At 58.3% G+C, this 14,361-nt stretch overlaps 3 protein-coding genes across 13 annotated transcripts in view; all 3 read right to left on the bottom strand.

Annotated features, from left to right (window-relative positions):
• Positions 1–1,446: 1,446 nt before the first annotated feature.
• Positions 1,447–12,246, bottom strand: CDH24 (cadherin 24). The gene is made up of 13 exons (XM_020909983.2): positions 11,977–12,246; positions 10,138–10,442; positions 9,663–9,957; positions 9,348–9,467; positions 9,107–9,274; positions 8,738–8,925; positions 8,187–8,440; positions 7,056–7,192; positions 4,337–4,458; positions 4,144–4,255; positions 3,318–3,566; positions 1,844–2,833; positions 1,447–1,753 (listed from the first exon to the last, which is right to left on the bottom strand). The coding sequence occupies exons 2-12, from the start codon at positions 10,336–10,338 to the stop codon at positions 2,334–2,336; spliced, it is 2,346 nt and encodes a 781-aa protein (XP_020765642.1). The 5' UTR covers positions 10,339–10,442; positions 11,977–12,246; the 3' UTR covers positions 1,447–1,753; positions 1,844–2,333.
• Positions 11,973–12,557, bottom strand: LOC139035468 (uncharacterized protein C10orf95-like). The gene has a single exon (XM_070468495.1). The coding sequence runs from the start codon at positions 12,555–12,557 to the stop codon at positions 11,973–11,975; it is 585 nt and encodes a 194-aa protein (XP_070324596.1).
• Positions 12,558–13,048: 491 nt separating this feature from the next.
• ACIN1 (apoptotic chromatin condensation inducer 1) overlaps positions 13,049–14,361 on the bottom strand; it is a 37,953-nt gene continuing 36,640 nt past the window's right edge. For all 11 annotated transcript variants that reach the window (XM_070468854.1, XM_070468856.1, XM_070468855.1 and 8 more), the window contains one exon: positions 13,049–13,982. In XM_070468854.1, coding sequence (XP_070324955.1) covers positions 13,656–13,982 — 327 coding nt within the window. In that variant the 3' untranslated portion in view covers positions 13,049–13,655. The remainder of the gene's footprint in view (positions 13,983–14,361) is intronic.

The following is a 14,361-nucleotide window of genomic DNA, read 5'->3' as shown; positions in this document are numbered from 1 at the left end:
CTCTCTCTTCTCTTTTCCTTCCCTGGTCCTGCCCTCTTCACTTCCTTTGACAAATTCTCTTTCCAATGGTGAGATATTTAAGACCAGAGGTAAGCCTAAGGGTCTAGCTGAAAAGTCTGTTCCCCTCCACCGTTTTCCTGGCAGCGAATGAGTTGGAAGGACCTCAGGAGGGTGTCAGGAGGGCTGGCAGAGCGGGCAAAGGCCCACACCCCACTTCAATGCACCGCTCTCTAGCCGGGGGCAGCCCATCATCAGTCCCTCCTTTTCTCCCCTTATTCCTAAAGGTGTGATTCAGACATCAGTGGAGACCAAAGGGGTCTTCAGCCTTCAGCAGAATCAACAATGCCATGCTTGCCCCATAGGTCTGGTTTTGGGAACCCATCCACATCACAGCTTCCTGGGAGAAGATACTATAACTGTTTTACTGAACGAATCTGTTCTCAGAAACTGTGTCCAAGAAATGGAGGCCTGTACTAACCTCTTTGATCCCTCCTTCCTTCCCTTCATTGTGTGTCTTCTGGCTGAAGCCAAAAGCCTCTTCAAGCAGAGCTACGTGTACAAAGGATCTGACAGGTTGGAGGCGGCCTGTCAGAGCGGGGCCTTGTCCTCCACTGGTTGCCTTAACCACACAGCATGTAAGGTACAAGCAGGCATCTTCCCGTTGGAGCAGCCTCCACTGATTACCCGCACCTCGCACTTGGAAGGGAAGGTCACAAGGACCTGTCCTGACCTATCTACTCCCCAGGAGCCCTTGCTGGACTTACGAGACCTGGGCCAGGTCTAATGTTTGTTCCTGGGTGGACCCCTTCTCTACTCAAGGAGCCCACAGTGAGAGATGCTGGCCACCCACTGGGCTCCCATCCCAGTTGACTTTGGTTCAGCCCTAAAACAGCCCGCCTCCCTGGGGTCCCTCTTTCCCCTCCTTTGTGCCCATGAAGAACAAGACCACAGACTGGGAAGAATGAAGGGTGGAGGCAGCAGGCCCACTGTCACTGTGCCATCTTACCCTGACCCAGCCTTTTTCCAGCTGGGACCACAGGCCCCAGGAGGCACTGGCTTGCTCCCCTCTGCTGTCCCCTGCCCACTGTCCTAGTCTAGAACCCCTCTTCCTCTCTCCTTAGTCTTTTTATAGCTCCTCCTTTTCTCCACACTCCCCCTTCCTGCTTTCCCCTCTGGCCAAGCCCCACATCTTAATTTCCTTGGACAGTTTGAGACCAACAGAGAACCCAGAGGTGGTGGGAAGAGGGGAACGAGTCATTATCTCCTTAGTCCCAGAATGGAATCAACCCAAACTCTCTTCTGTGAAAGGGACTTAAAGCAGACTGTCCCCCAAAGGAGAAAGGAGAATGAGCCGAGGGGGTGGGCTCAGGCCTCTCTTCCAGCCCTTCAGCACAGTGACATGCTCTGAGAGACACCTGAGTGTGGAAAGGAAAGCAGGGCTCCAGCTTTACAAAATAAAGTGTTTGTTTATTATGAAATTAGAGATGGAGGCCCCTCCCCTTCCTCCCTCTTTCCCCTTCCCCAGCAGCCTCCCTCTTTCATTTCCCTCCCCCAGGGGCTGGGAAGCATACAAGACGATGCCCAGAGCCAGGATGCCCAAGGCTGGTTGACAGCTGGGCAGAGCTCCAGGGAGGCGGCCACAGTGGGGGGCTGGAGCTCTCGCCCTGGGAGGCGGGCTGGCTCCCTCTCTCTGCTGGAGGCCAGTGGAGCCAGGATGAGGCCATGAGTGATGGATGGAACCATGCGGGCAGGTCTGTAGAGACAGGAGAGCCAGAGTGAGAGGCGGTGAGTGGGGGAGGGCTTTGGGCCAGCCTGATGCTCCACGAGGTCTCAGGACACTGACCTGGGGCAGAACATCCCCTGCAGGAGGGTGGGCAGCAGTGGCTGGGCGTTTCTCTTGCTTTTGGGATGGACAACAGAAAAAACCAAAAAGCCAATCACAGGGACCCACAGAGAATGTGGGCAGATGTGGGCAGGAGACAGCATGTGTGTGCGCAAGGGAGACACATAGAGCTCTATGTGACAGATTCAGACCAAAACAGAATCACAGTGAGAGAAGCGGGAGGTTCAGAGTCGGAGCCGCACAACCCAGACCCAGACAGGGAGCGTGTCAGAGACAGACAGATCCCTGGAGAGAGACGAACAGACGACTGGGGAGGAGGGACGTAAGGAGGCGGTTGCCTTGGGGAGGTGGGGAGGAGGGACACGGGGACTGGGGAGGCCTGGGGGCCCCTGGGTTGCTGCCGCCTGCCTGGACCCGGGGGGGCTCACTCAGAGGGCCTACGCTGCCGCCCCGCTTCGGTGGGGGAAGCAGGGGCAGGGCCAGGCCGGTCTCAGGGGGCCGGGGGCTCCTTGGCCCCGTAGAGCTCGGCCAGGGTGCGAAAGAGCGGCCCCCAGTCGTCCAGCGGCTCAGCCGGGCCCGGGGCGCCGCCGAGCTCGCTGCCGGAGCCCAGGGAGCTGAGGGAGCCGCAGGAAGAGCCGCGGCCCTCGTAGCCGTACACCTGCACGGAGTCGTAGGGTGGCACGCTGGGGTCCTCGTCCGCCTCGCGCAGCCGCAGCGCCAGCAGCTGCGCCACGTCGGCGGGGCCGGGGGGCCGGGGCTGGCGTGGCGCCCGCGCCCAGGGCAGCACATCGCGGCGCGCGGGTGGGCCCGGCGCCGGCGGGACCGCCCCGTCAGGGTTCTGCAGGGCGCTGATGTCGAAGGCCTCCGTGTCCTCCTCGCCACCGCCCTCGTCATCGTAGGTGATGATGTTCTCGCGCACGTCCTCCTCCTCGAGCACCATCAGGGCTTCTTGCTTCTGGCGCCGCAGAGCCACGAAGAGCACCACCAGGGCTGGGGGAGAGGTGCGCAAGTTCCATTTGGAACGGCCTAGGGGTGGCAAGCCCTAGCTTTGAGCTTTGACAAAACGCTTTTGAATCCTGACTTCAACCCTTTACTTGCTGTGGGACCACGGAGAGATGCTTAACTTCTCTGAACCTCTTTGGCCCTTGAATTGCTTGTGTGGAAAAGAGGGGAAACATGTTTACCCTTAAGGTTGTTGAAGGATGAAATACCAAGTGATGTGCCCAGCACCACACATGGCCCAGAGTTGGGGCTCTGTAAATAGTTTTTATGGCTCATGACTGTCCTTAGCTTGGCAGATCAGGGATATGAGGTCAGAGTGTTTTTGGGGGGGTAGTGGGCAGAGGGAAAACACAGTCATGAGGGTTCCTTCACAACCTGGGATGCACTTCCCTATGTCCAGGGTCCTGCTTCTCTCCACACGCCCTGCAGGCCTGGACCTCACATCTATGAGCGCATCTATGGCTTGACTCACCCAGCAGCGTGCCCACGCAGGTGACAATGGCAAGCAGGGCCCCGGTGCTGAGCCCAGCAGGTGAGAGCTGAGCCTCGGGCCTGCAGGACGCCACGGAGCCATCAGGCCGGCAGCGGCACACACTGACAGTTACCGTGGCTGTACTGCTCAGTACTGGCTGCCCCCAGTCCCACAGTTCTATGGGAACCAGGTAGGGGGCCTGGCGGGGTGGAGCGGGGCGAGAGGGCAGCAGCAGGCTGGCGGAGCCATCTGTAGGAGAGACAGGTCTTTGGGCACCTCCTGGGATACCTTCCCACTAAGGTCGGTGCAGTACATGGAGACAAAGCTGTCTCTGGGGAAGGTTTGCAAAGAGCAAAACCACATCCACCTTCTTTTATTTATTTATTTTGGCCACACTGTGTGGCTGGCAGGATCTCAGTTCCCCAACCAGGGACTGAACCCAGGCCCCTGCAGTGAAAGCCCTGAATCCCAGAATCCTTTGGCATCAATGGTAAAGAACCTGCCTGTCAATGCAGGAGACACAAGAGATGTGAGTTTGCTTCCTGAGTCAGGAAGATCCCCTGGAGTGGGAAATAGCAACCCACTCCAGTATTCTTGCCTGGAGAATCCCATGGACAGAGGAGCCTGGCGGGCTACAGTCCATAGGGTCACAGAGTCAGATACGACTGAACACATACACACACCCACACACACACACAGAGGCCATCAAGGAACTCCCCAAACTGCATGTACATTCTGTAGGGTGGAGCCCCAGGTAGGTGGGTAGAGTTAGGGATGGTGGAGGAGGGGAGGGAAGGTAAGGGCACAGCTGTAGGAGGCTACCCACCTTGGTTGTCCCGGACAGTGAAGTTGGCATCAGGGCCCAGAGGGCCATGAAAGGAGACATGGCTATTGTTGCCGACTTCGTCTCTGTCCAGGGCTCGGATGACCTGAATCAGCTGAGAGGAAGAAGAGAAACCTCGTATGGAGTGGGCAGCTGGAGGTCTTGAGGTCCCAACCTGCCTGCCTCAGTGGCTCACCTGGCCAGGGGCTGCAGAATCGCACACAAAGGTGTCATAGGGCTCAGCCAGCTGGGGAGCGTTGTCATTCTCGTCCAGGGTCTGAATGGCCACTTGCACCCGAGAGGCCTGTGCAGAGCTGTCTGAAGCCAGAACACGAACACGTGCACCCCACACAAGCACACACATCACAGTTACACACAGTACATATGGTGTGTGAGTGTCACATCCAGAACATGGCAAGCATGTGAGACACATGAGATATGCATGCAATATGCAGGTAGCCTCAATGTTGTGAAGTGAATGGAACAAGTGCATACAACATCCATGTGGTGCCCAAAAATATGTGGAATACATACCCCATATACATTCAACAGGAGTGTAGCACCCATGACATACATGAACAATAACCCACATATAGGGCACATGCACCATCAAGGAAAGGTAGACAGATAATGCATACTAGACAACAGCCATGAAAGATGCAACACATTCATACCATACATTCGATGTACTCAGTGTTTAAAACAAATACAACATACACAAAGGGAATGTTCTATATATACAGTGAATGTAGCATCACCACCTCTCAGGATGCAGAGAATGCATTTTCATGCACGAAAACAGTGGGACAGACATACACGCATGTACACTTGTGCACATACACACATGCACATACACACATGCACACACACACACATGCACACACACACATGCACCCCCTCAGAGGTCTGGGAGGCTGTGGTGTAGCAATGAGTATCACTTAGAATTGACCTTGGGGAGGGAGGAGCTACCTGATTCTCAGGAGCAGAGCCAGGCCAGCCTGGGTACCACAGCCATAGACAGGCCCCCTTGTCATTGGATGGCCCCCATCATTACCCTGCCTCACTCCTCACTGCCAATGGCATCCATGAGAAAATGAAAAGTGTGCATCCCTGCCCTTCCCAGCGCTCATCTCCCCTAGGCTAAATCTCTGGGTTCCTTTAGTCTTTCCCCCAAGTTGAGGGAGAGCTGGTTGGCTCTTAGGAAGGGGCTGAGGTCACAGCCTAGGTAGAGGAGTGGACTGCCTGGCTAAAGGGTCTGGGAGATGGGACAGGGCTGGGGTCCATCTTTCACTGCAGTAAGGGCTCAGGGCCTGCTAGTCAGTATTGGGATTTGTGGGGGTGGGGAGCAGGATTTGGCAGGAGGTAAGAAGACAGGGAAATACACGCACGCGCGTGCGCGCGCACGCACACACATACACACACACACACACACACACAGGGCTATGTAAACAGACGGCCAAAGCACACACAGGGATGTTCACATGGACACACATGCATGCACTGTCACACAGCTGTACGGTCATAAACATAAACCTATATAGTTCACATATAGTAAACACATATAGTTCAACACATATGGTGGAGGAGATAACAGCTGAGACTGCAGCCTGACTGAGGCCCCACCACTTAATGTCTGCGTGACCTCGGGAAGTTACTTAACTTCTCTTTGTCTGAGTTTCCTCCTTTTAAAATGGGGGGAAAAAAACCATACCTCCCTCATCAAGTTGTGATGATGAAGTGAATGCATCTATATTTGGTACTCAGAACAGTGTCCGACACACAGTAAGTAGTAGATTACTACTGCTTGTCCACAAACACTCGCATACACAAAACAATGCATACAAACAGCTACTTGTGTCTACCACTGTGCTGTGCTTAGTCGCTCAGCCATGTCTGACTCTTTGTGACCCCATGGACTGTAGCTCACTATGCTCCTCTGTCCAGGGGTTTTCTCCAGGCAAGAATACTGGAGTGGGTTGCCATGCCCTCCTCCAGGGGATCTTCCCAACCCAGGGATAGAACCGGGGTCTCCTGCATTGCAGGCAGACTCTTTACTAGCTGAGCTACCAAGTTTCACTATACATATCCAATTACATATATGCACAAATAATATAACTCTATACACTCAACTACCTACACATATATATGCAACTATAGATATGTACTCACAAGCAGATGTGTAGGTATGTGTATGTATTTTTCACACACACGGAAGGATGCACCCACATGTACACACACATACAGCTCTAGCTCCTCACTGACGTGGTATAAGTGTGTATGCACACAGGGACAACTCCCAGAGACAGGACATGGACAGCAAACGTAGGGGATGCTGAGGCATAAGCAGGCATAACAAGGAGGGGTTCATAGGAGGGAAGGAGTCTCCCTGCCCCCACAGGCCACGGCTGCCCAGAGGCGGCTGAACCACACTGCTGATGACTGGTGACTGACATGGGCAGTGCAGGGAGCTGGCCCTTCTCTCCTTCCTTGAGGGCTTCCCACAAACTTTGCAGGGAGAGGCTGCTGGTGGCCCCCAGACAGCTCCAGGAGGAGGGCCCAGCTCTTCCCTGTTCCCACTTCAGCCTGAAGCAGAGATTGGGCCAGGCAGGGTCTCCCAGGGTACATGTCGGGGTTCTTAGGGATTGAGAGCTATTTGAGGTTAGATTTATGTTGACTCGGAGAAAGTCAGATATGGGAGCAAATTAAAGATGCTTAAGCCAACCCACTGTGCCCAGTCCAGCCCAGGAGACCAGGAAACCTGCCTGGTGGTAATGGTCCAGGCTGGGCGCCTAGCAGTGATACCCTGGGTGGGGGTGTGTGGCACTCACACACCCCTTGCCCCATCCCCAGGGATGGCCCCTCTGCTGGGAGGCTGCCGCCTCCTCCCGGGCCTCCTGGAGCCCAGGACTCCTCACCAAGTTCTGTGGCCAGCACTGTGAGGTTGTGCCAGACACGAGCCTCTCGGTCCAGGGGCACTGCCGTGCGGATGGTGCCGTCCTCAGGCTCGATGGAGAAGCAGCGCTCCAGGTCCGAGTGCGGGAGGATGGAGTACCTGGGGAGATGGAGCCAGGTGCTGGGGCTGAGCTGGGGCAGGGCCGAGCTGACGGCCACCCCTCCCTCCCACCTGTTCACCTTGCTGGGCCTCCCGGCTCATCTGGGCAAAGGGCCTTCATGAGCTGACCAGGCAGCGCCTGCCCTGTGCCCCTGGAGCCATCATTCACGTTAGGGCCCCCTCGAAAGGGGCAGTCACCAATACTAAACACCTATCCTATGACATGGGGTGCTGAGTTTCATGAGGGTGTGGAAAGAGAGACAGAGGTGACATGGGGCAAACACCGCCTGTCTTTCTGACGCCTGGGCTCTGTTCTGGGGACTGAGGACCTGAGTTCTAGCTCGGCTCTGTCTCAGACTAGCTGTGTGACCTTGGGCAAATCTTTTAATCTGTTCCCTCAACTACCAAACGAGAATGACACTGGCCCCTCCCTCAGTGCTGTGACAGGGATGCTGGGCAGCAGGCTGGGCAGGTGGAAAGAGTGGGTCTTCTTGAGGCCGACAAGTCCAGATTGGAATTCCAGCGTTGCTGCTTACTGACTGTATGACGTTAATGCACGTTAACGCAACCTCTCAGGGCCGAGCCTCTAAAGCAGCTGGAGCCAAGAAGACTCCTACCCTTATCCTCAATCCTCCTCTCACAGGTTGTTGTGAAAATGAAATGCTATCAAGTGAGTAAAATGTGAGGCGCTGAGGGAGTGATCAATAGCCACAGCCACAGCCGTCAACTGAGAGGGCGCACTCATCAGATGAAATGCCATATCTGCTCTCACAGCCACTGGGAGGCGCCACTGCCCTCCACGCAGGGATGGGTGGAGAGTCAGGCTAGCAGGTCCTCCAGCCCTCCCCTGGCCCCCAGGCCTGCAGTGGGGAAGACTTTGGCCAGGAGGGGAGTGTGATGGGCAGGAGTCGGGGGGGGGTGTGTGCATCCTTGGGAGGGAATAGCCTGCTCCTGGGCTCTTTCCCTGAGGCCCCACCCTGCCCCGCCAGCTCACCTGATGGGGCTGGCAGGGGAGTCCAGGTCGGTGGCTGACACCTGGCCCACGAGGGTCCCAGGACCCTTGTTCTCAGGCACGGCCAGGCGGTAGGCAGCCTGGGTGAAGGCAGGTGGCTCTGGAGCATCCTGCACAGCCACGCGCACCGAGGCCACATCCTTGAAGGGCCCTCGCCGCAGATAGGCTGGGTCGATGAGCGTATTGGTGGCCTCCACGCGGAAAGAGTAGGCGCGACGGGTCTCAAAGTCTAAGGGCTGCAGTGAGGGAGATGGAGTTACTGAGGCAGGTGGGCACCAGAGGGGCAGCGGCCTCGGTGGTCAGGGTGGCGGGGGGCAGATTACTTGGTCAGAACCCCAGGTCTGCCCCCCAGTTCCACCAGACTTGCCCTGTGCAGTCCTGAGCCAGTTACTCCCCCACTCTGAGCCCCAGACTCTCACCTGAAGGACGAGGAGAGGACCACATTCTCTAAGTTCCCACACAGAGATTCCCAAGTCTGCTCTAGCCTGTTCTGTGGGGCAGGAGGCGGGTGTGAGTGGGTCTGAAGCACTCACCTTGCGGACAGTGAGGAGCCCATCTCGACCCTGGGAGTCTGTGCTGATGCTGAAGGCCTCCGACCCCTCCCCGTCGAGGATGCTGTATGCCATGAGGGCGTTGTCCCCCAGGTCTGGGTCCTGGGCCCGCAACCGGCCCACCAGGGTACCCGGCCCAGCGGTCTCCACCACAGAGAACTGGTACAGGCCTTGGGGTGGGTGGAGGGAGATGTTCTTAGAGAGGTCCTCAGCCCGCCTTCCTCCCCCAGCACATCCTTCTCCCAGGCCTGGTTGGGGGAAGGGTTGGGGGCAGGCTTCTCCAGAGGCGATAGGGGTGGGGCGGGGTGGGGTGGTTAAAGGATGGCTCAGGCGGCGGTACTGGCCCCTTACTCTGAGGGAACTTGGGGGGATTGTCGTTGACATCGCTGAGGGTGACCGTCACCGTGGTGCTGCCCGACAGCCCCCCCATGTGGCCGCCCATGTCCTTGGCTTGAATCACCACTAAGAACTCCTCCTGCGTCTCCCGGTCCATGTTGGGGATGGCAGTCCGCACCACTCCTAGGGAGAGACAATGGGTCAGGGTTGCCTGATCCCACAGCTGTCTCACCCGGCTCCCGAGCTCTAGCCTCACCAGTCTGGGGGTCTACAGAGAAGAAAGGCAGTCCGTCCAACACAGTGTACACCAACTTGGCGCTGTTCCCATAGCTGGGGTCATCGGCGTCGTGAGCAGTCACCTGGATCACTGATGTCCCTGCAGGGGGTTCCGGCACCCCACTCAGCCAGGACAGAGCCAAGTGGGGAAGAAGAGCAGATGAGTGGGACCCAGGCATGAGCAGGGCTGAATTGAAGGAGATGGGTTCTGAAAGCAGGAGATGGGGGCAGAAAGCAGTGGGGGAAGGGGAGGTGAGGGCACTCACTCCAGGATGTCCAGACCTAGGGTACTCACCCACATTGGACATCTCGGGCACTGTGGCATGGTAGGGCCCGAGGGGAAAGATGGGTGGGTTGTCGTTGATGTCTTGCACCTTGATAATGAACTCTGACGGGGGCTCCAGGGGTCGGTTGGAGGCTCGGTCCACGGCTTGGGCCAGTAGCACATACTGTGCCTTTTCCTCCCGGTCCAGGCTCTTGGTGACATGGATATTGCCTGTGGCCTCATCAATCACAAATACGGTGCCCGCGCCCTCTCCGGTCAGCAGGTACTTGGTGCGGCCCTCACCCCTGTCCACATCTGAATGCAGCTGTAGGGGTCGGGGAAAGATGGCAGCAGGTTCCAAGAATGGTGACAGAAAGTTAAAGATCTACATCTAGGATTGAGGGCAGTGTTGGGAATCCTAGGGACCAAGGTCATTGCAGAAGTGATGAAGTTGCAGAGAAGGGCCTTGAGAGTCAGGGGAGACGTGGGAGGGGCTGAGCCTTACCTTGCCAATAAGGACAGGCTCTGGTCCAGCGTACTCCTCAATGACAAAAAACTGGTTCCACACCCAGCTCCTTCGGGTCCGAAGCAGTGATGGTTCTGGGCCCCCCCGGGACCCTGCCCAAGCCCGGGCTGGGGCTGCCAGGCGCCCCATGCAGCCCCAGCCACCCAGCCAGGCCAGCAGGAGCCTCACCAGGCCCCACATGTTTGGGCTCCCGCCAAGGCTCTGTTCACTGCTCCTGGGTGCTGAGGCATGAGCTGGCTGGGGCAGAGGGGCAGGGGCGTGGGGGCTACCCCATGGATCCACACCTGCAGGATAGGCAGCTGATCAGGGTGGAGGAAACCCTTACCATCTCCTCCCAAAGTTAGATGCTCCAAAGATCAGACCTCCAAGGAACCAGACACCCCACTACCCAGAACCCAGAGTGAGAACGAGAGCAGTCTGATCTTTCCCTCCACCCAGGCTCTCTGCCTGTATTCACCTCCAGCCCTCCAAGCTGATAAATCTTTGGCCAGTCAACTCTGAATAGGAAAGCTTGGGAAGAAAATAGGAGAGGGGATGCTGAGAGGGCTTGGAACCGCAAATCTGGCCCGAGCTCCCAGGGTGGGTGTGCAGCTAGGTGCTGGAGGAGATGGGGGCTACCAGGGCAAGGGCTTAAAAATTCAGGTATTGGGATTCATGGAGGTGTGGTCTCAGGGTGCCGAGGGTCAGGCTGAAATGATAAGGAGGGCTGCCTCAGACAGGGTTGAGAACCTGTGAAAGTCTGTCCTCCACAGGAACCCCTCCTCTCCAGAATCTGCTCCCTGGCACACTGCTAGCTGAAGTCCTTGAAGGGGGACCGGGCTCACAGACAGAGTGGGAGGGGGGAGCTGAAAAAAGAGGGGCGGTAGAAGCCGGGAGACTGGGGAGGCAGACCCAGAGGCTAGAGACACAGCGAGATGCAGGGTGAGAACAAGACTCAGGGACTGTCCGCAGAGAGAAAGAATGGCAGCAAGAGACAGGAGGAAAGAGATCAAAGGAGGTAGTCTGGGTGTCTGAAAGGCAGAGAGGAGTCCGGGGTACCAGGCTCCAGAATGGGTGGAAGGGCGGCCAGCACCGTGATAAGCAGAAAGGGGTGGCTTCAACTGCGGGGGTCAGACCAGGCCGCCCCAGCTCAGAACTTCATTCTGGGAGAGGGGGCAGCCGGGAGGGGATTCAGGAAGGGAGGTAAGAGAGAGGACCCTTCCCACCGCTCTCTCCCCCCCCTCCTCCTAGGGGGGACCCCTCAACTGCTGTGGCTGCGCCCCTCCTCCCCCAGAGCAGACACACACCTGACAGTCCTTTCCTTCCCGAGGGAAGAGGGAAGCCGGAGGGAAGCCGGGGACCAGAGAGGGTGGCGGGACGGAGAGGAGAAGGTAGGGGTAGAGGAGTGGGAACCAGGATAGCGGGAAGGGAAGAGGAGAGGAGGGAGAGGGTAGGATCGGGGAGAGAAAGGAGAGCGGGAAAAGGAAGACAGGAAAGGAGAGAGAGGTGGAGGAAGAAAAAGGCAAAGAGGAAGAGGAGATGGAGCAAGACAGGCAAGAGGGAGAGAGAAGGGTTGGGGAGACAGGGAAGGGGCGGAAAAAGCAAATAGGCAGAAGAGGGGGCAGGATGAAGAGAAATCGAGGGAGAGGAATAATGGGGAAAAGAGGTAAAGAGGTGCGAGGAAGAAGGGAAAGCGGTAGAGCGCGGGAGAAGGGAGCCGGCAGTGGCTCCCAGCCGCGGAGCGCACCGCTCACCGCTCTGAAGACACCCGCAGGCTGCGGGCCCCCTGCTGCCCCTTCGCGGATTCCCGACCGTGGGCTTCAGGGCAGGCGCCCTTACCTGGCAGTGCCTAGGGGCCCAGCTTGGCGGGGAGCGCTCCCGCCCGCCCCCGTCGCCGGGTCCCGGGGGCGCAGCCCCGAGCCGATCGGAGCGGGCGCCGCGGCTCCGCTGCAGGTCTGAGCGGCCCCGGCGAGAACAAGGGAGCGAGACGGAGGGGGCGGGGGAAGGAGGCTCCGCCTGCGGAGGAGCGAGGCGGCTCCGCGCCGCGCGGGAGAGGAGAGCCCAGCCTCCGACCCTCCCCGGCCAGCCCGGGCCGCGCGGCGAGGGCGGGGGCGGCGCCTGGTGCCCGCCCCCTCGGCGCTGCTGGCCGCCGGGCGCATACAGATGCGGTGCCCCTCCCGGGCTGGGCCCGCAGCGCCCTGAGGGGCACTCGGGTGGGAGTGCGTCCACGCCTCGGCGCCAGGCCGTTTCCGAAAAGCTAGCGGGGAGGACGCATCGCGGGGCGCGAAGCGGCCCGCAGCCGGACGAAGGGCGAGCGCACGGTGAGCCCGGGAACCCGGAACCCACTGCGGAGGCCCGGCTCGCCGCTCCCGGACCGGCCTTGGGAACTGCGGAGGACCTCGGTTGTGAGACGGCGGCATTTTGGGAATCTGTGCAGGGAAGGATAGCGGGCCGGCTGGGGGCCTTAAGCACGGGTGAAGGGTCCAGGGAGTCCGCGGGCTGGGCCCAGGGAACAAACAGGTCAGGGATCGAGGTAAGACATCCGCGGGAGGGAACGGAGCCTTTTGGGGAAGCTCGTTTACAGAAGCCTACTGAGCGAGCTGCTGCCGCCCCCTGGCGGCAGTTATGAGTGGCACCTTGAAGGCGGTGAACAGGTGACCCAACTGCCTCTAGCAACAGGACTGGACCGTCTTCTTCCCAGGGGGTCTCCCTCACTAGGGGGAGGGGGAAGCCGCACAGCTGTGGTGTGGTCAGAGCGGAGGCAGGGTGGGGAGTCCCCTCTCCGGGAAGCAGCAGCCTAAGTGTATGGAATGCAACTAATGCTGGCTGCACTTCACAGGAGACAGCCTCCACTTCAGTTTGGTTCTCACCCAGGCCCTGGCCAAGGAAAGCCACTCAAATCACACACTAGTTAAAACTAAGTCAGATTTTTATTATTTTCCATAGACCACATCATTTAATAATAAAAAAAATAAAAATAAAAATTGAACAAAAGGAAAAGGTGGATATAAAGTGGAACCGGTGGGCAGGAGGCAAGGGCTGCAGGACAGAAAAGACTGGGAACTGCAGGGGCCCTGGGACTCAGGAGGAGATGCTGATTCAGCTCATAGGTGACCCAGTCCTGGCCCCGGCTGTTCCCAAAACGGGGGTTCGAGTACCAGAGGTGGTGAGCAGGGTGGAGGAAAAACAAGGGAGGTTTGGGGCTCTTGGCTGTTCCCCACTTCTCAGCCAATACCTCCCTCCCTAACTTAGCTCTTCCCTCTCATAGACTTCACTGGAAATGAGAGGAGAGGGCTGAGTCCCAAGAGATAGATTATGGAGGTGGTGTAGGGGTGGGAAGGTGGCCACTGCTCCATTTGGTATTTGGGGACAGGTGGCAGCCAGACTTCAGCACTGGGCGAATGGTGTGAAAGAGCCCTGGTTCCAGGGTGGTGGAGATTGTACCTATCCCTCTGTGGCCTCGAACCCACCCGGGGCAGGGTGGCCCGTGCCTGCAGCTCTCCCTAGCATTCTCCCGGCTAGCGGCGCCCACCCCGGTCCCGCACAGGTGTGCTCCGACTCCGGCTCCTGCTGTGGCGCTTGGTGTCTCTGCGGTCCCGCTCCCTGCCTCGCTCCCGCTCCCGGTCCCGCTCCCGCTCTCGATCCCCACGGTCCCGCTCCCGCTCCCTCTCCCGCTCCCTTTCCCGCTCTCGGCTGTGCTCTCGCCGCTTCTCCCGCTCCAGCTGCCGGGTCCGTTCCCGCTCGGCCTCCTTCTCCCTCTCCTTCTGCTCCTCTTCTTCTTGCTCCTTTCGCCGCTTCTCCCGCTCCTTGGCCCGTTCAGCCCGCTCTGCCTCCTTCTGAACAATCTGTAGCAGGCAGGAAGGCAGAGAACAGGCATCTCAACCCCATTCACACCAGTCCCACCTGGTCCCCCTGCTCCTGGACCCTGCACTCCTAGCTCAGGGTCACTGTGCGCCTTGCTGTTACACAGGAAGGGGGAGGGCCCAGCAGTCACACCTGTCCTTGTCTTAGAGCCCCAAGCCCTCCCACTTTTCACCTGCTACAGGCATGACAGGTAGCAGCACCATCCATGCCTGGCCTCTCGTATTTCCCAAGCTACTGAGAGGTGAAAAAAAATCTCTCTTTTCTTCAGTGGAGTAGCATAACCCTAAAATTCCCAAAAGGCCGATCAAGAAAAAATCCCCCTTAAAAAAGCTAAAATCCCTAGAAAGGAAAAAGCAGAAA

The sequence above is a fragment of the Odocoileus virginianus genome, chromosome 6 (genome assembly GCF_023699985.2).
Source record: "Odocoileus virginianus isolate 20LAN1187 ecotype Illinois chromosome 6, Ovbor_1.2, whole genome shotgun sequence".
Lineage (NCBI taxonomy): Eukaryota > Metazoa > Chordata > Mammalia > Artiodactyla > Cervidae > Odocoileus > Odocoileus virginianus.
The sequence above is the reverse complement of the archived record's forward strand: the minus strand, read 5'-3'. Positions and strand labels throughout refer to the sequence as shown.

Excerpts from the sequence above, each read along its gene's own strand:
- LOC139035468 (XM_070468495.1), bottom strand. The coding sequence starts at position 12,557 with ATGCCGCCGTCTCACAACCGAGGTCCTCCGCAGTTCCCAAGGCCGGTC.
- CDH24 (XM_020909983.2), bottom strand. The coding sequence starts at position 10,338 with ATGTGGGGCCTGGTGAGGCTCCTGCTGGCCTGGCTGGGTGGCTGGGGC. Across the intron at positions 4,256-4,336 it reads ATTCTGCAGCCCCTGGCCAG|CTGATTCAGGTCATCCGAGC; the intron begins GTGAGCCACTGA and ends TCTTCCTCTCAG. Across the intron at positions 2,834-3,317 it reads CTGCGTGGGCACGCTGCTGG|CCCTGGTGGTGCTCTTCGTG; the intron begins GTGAGTCAAGCC and ends CCTCTCCCCCAG.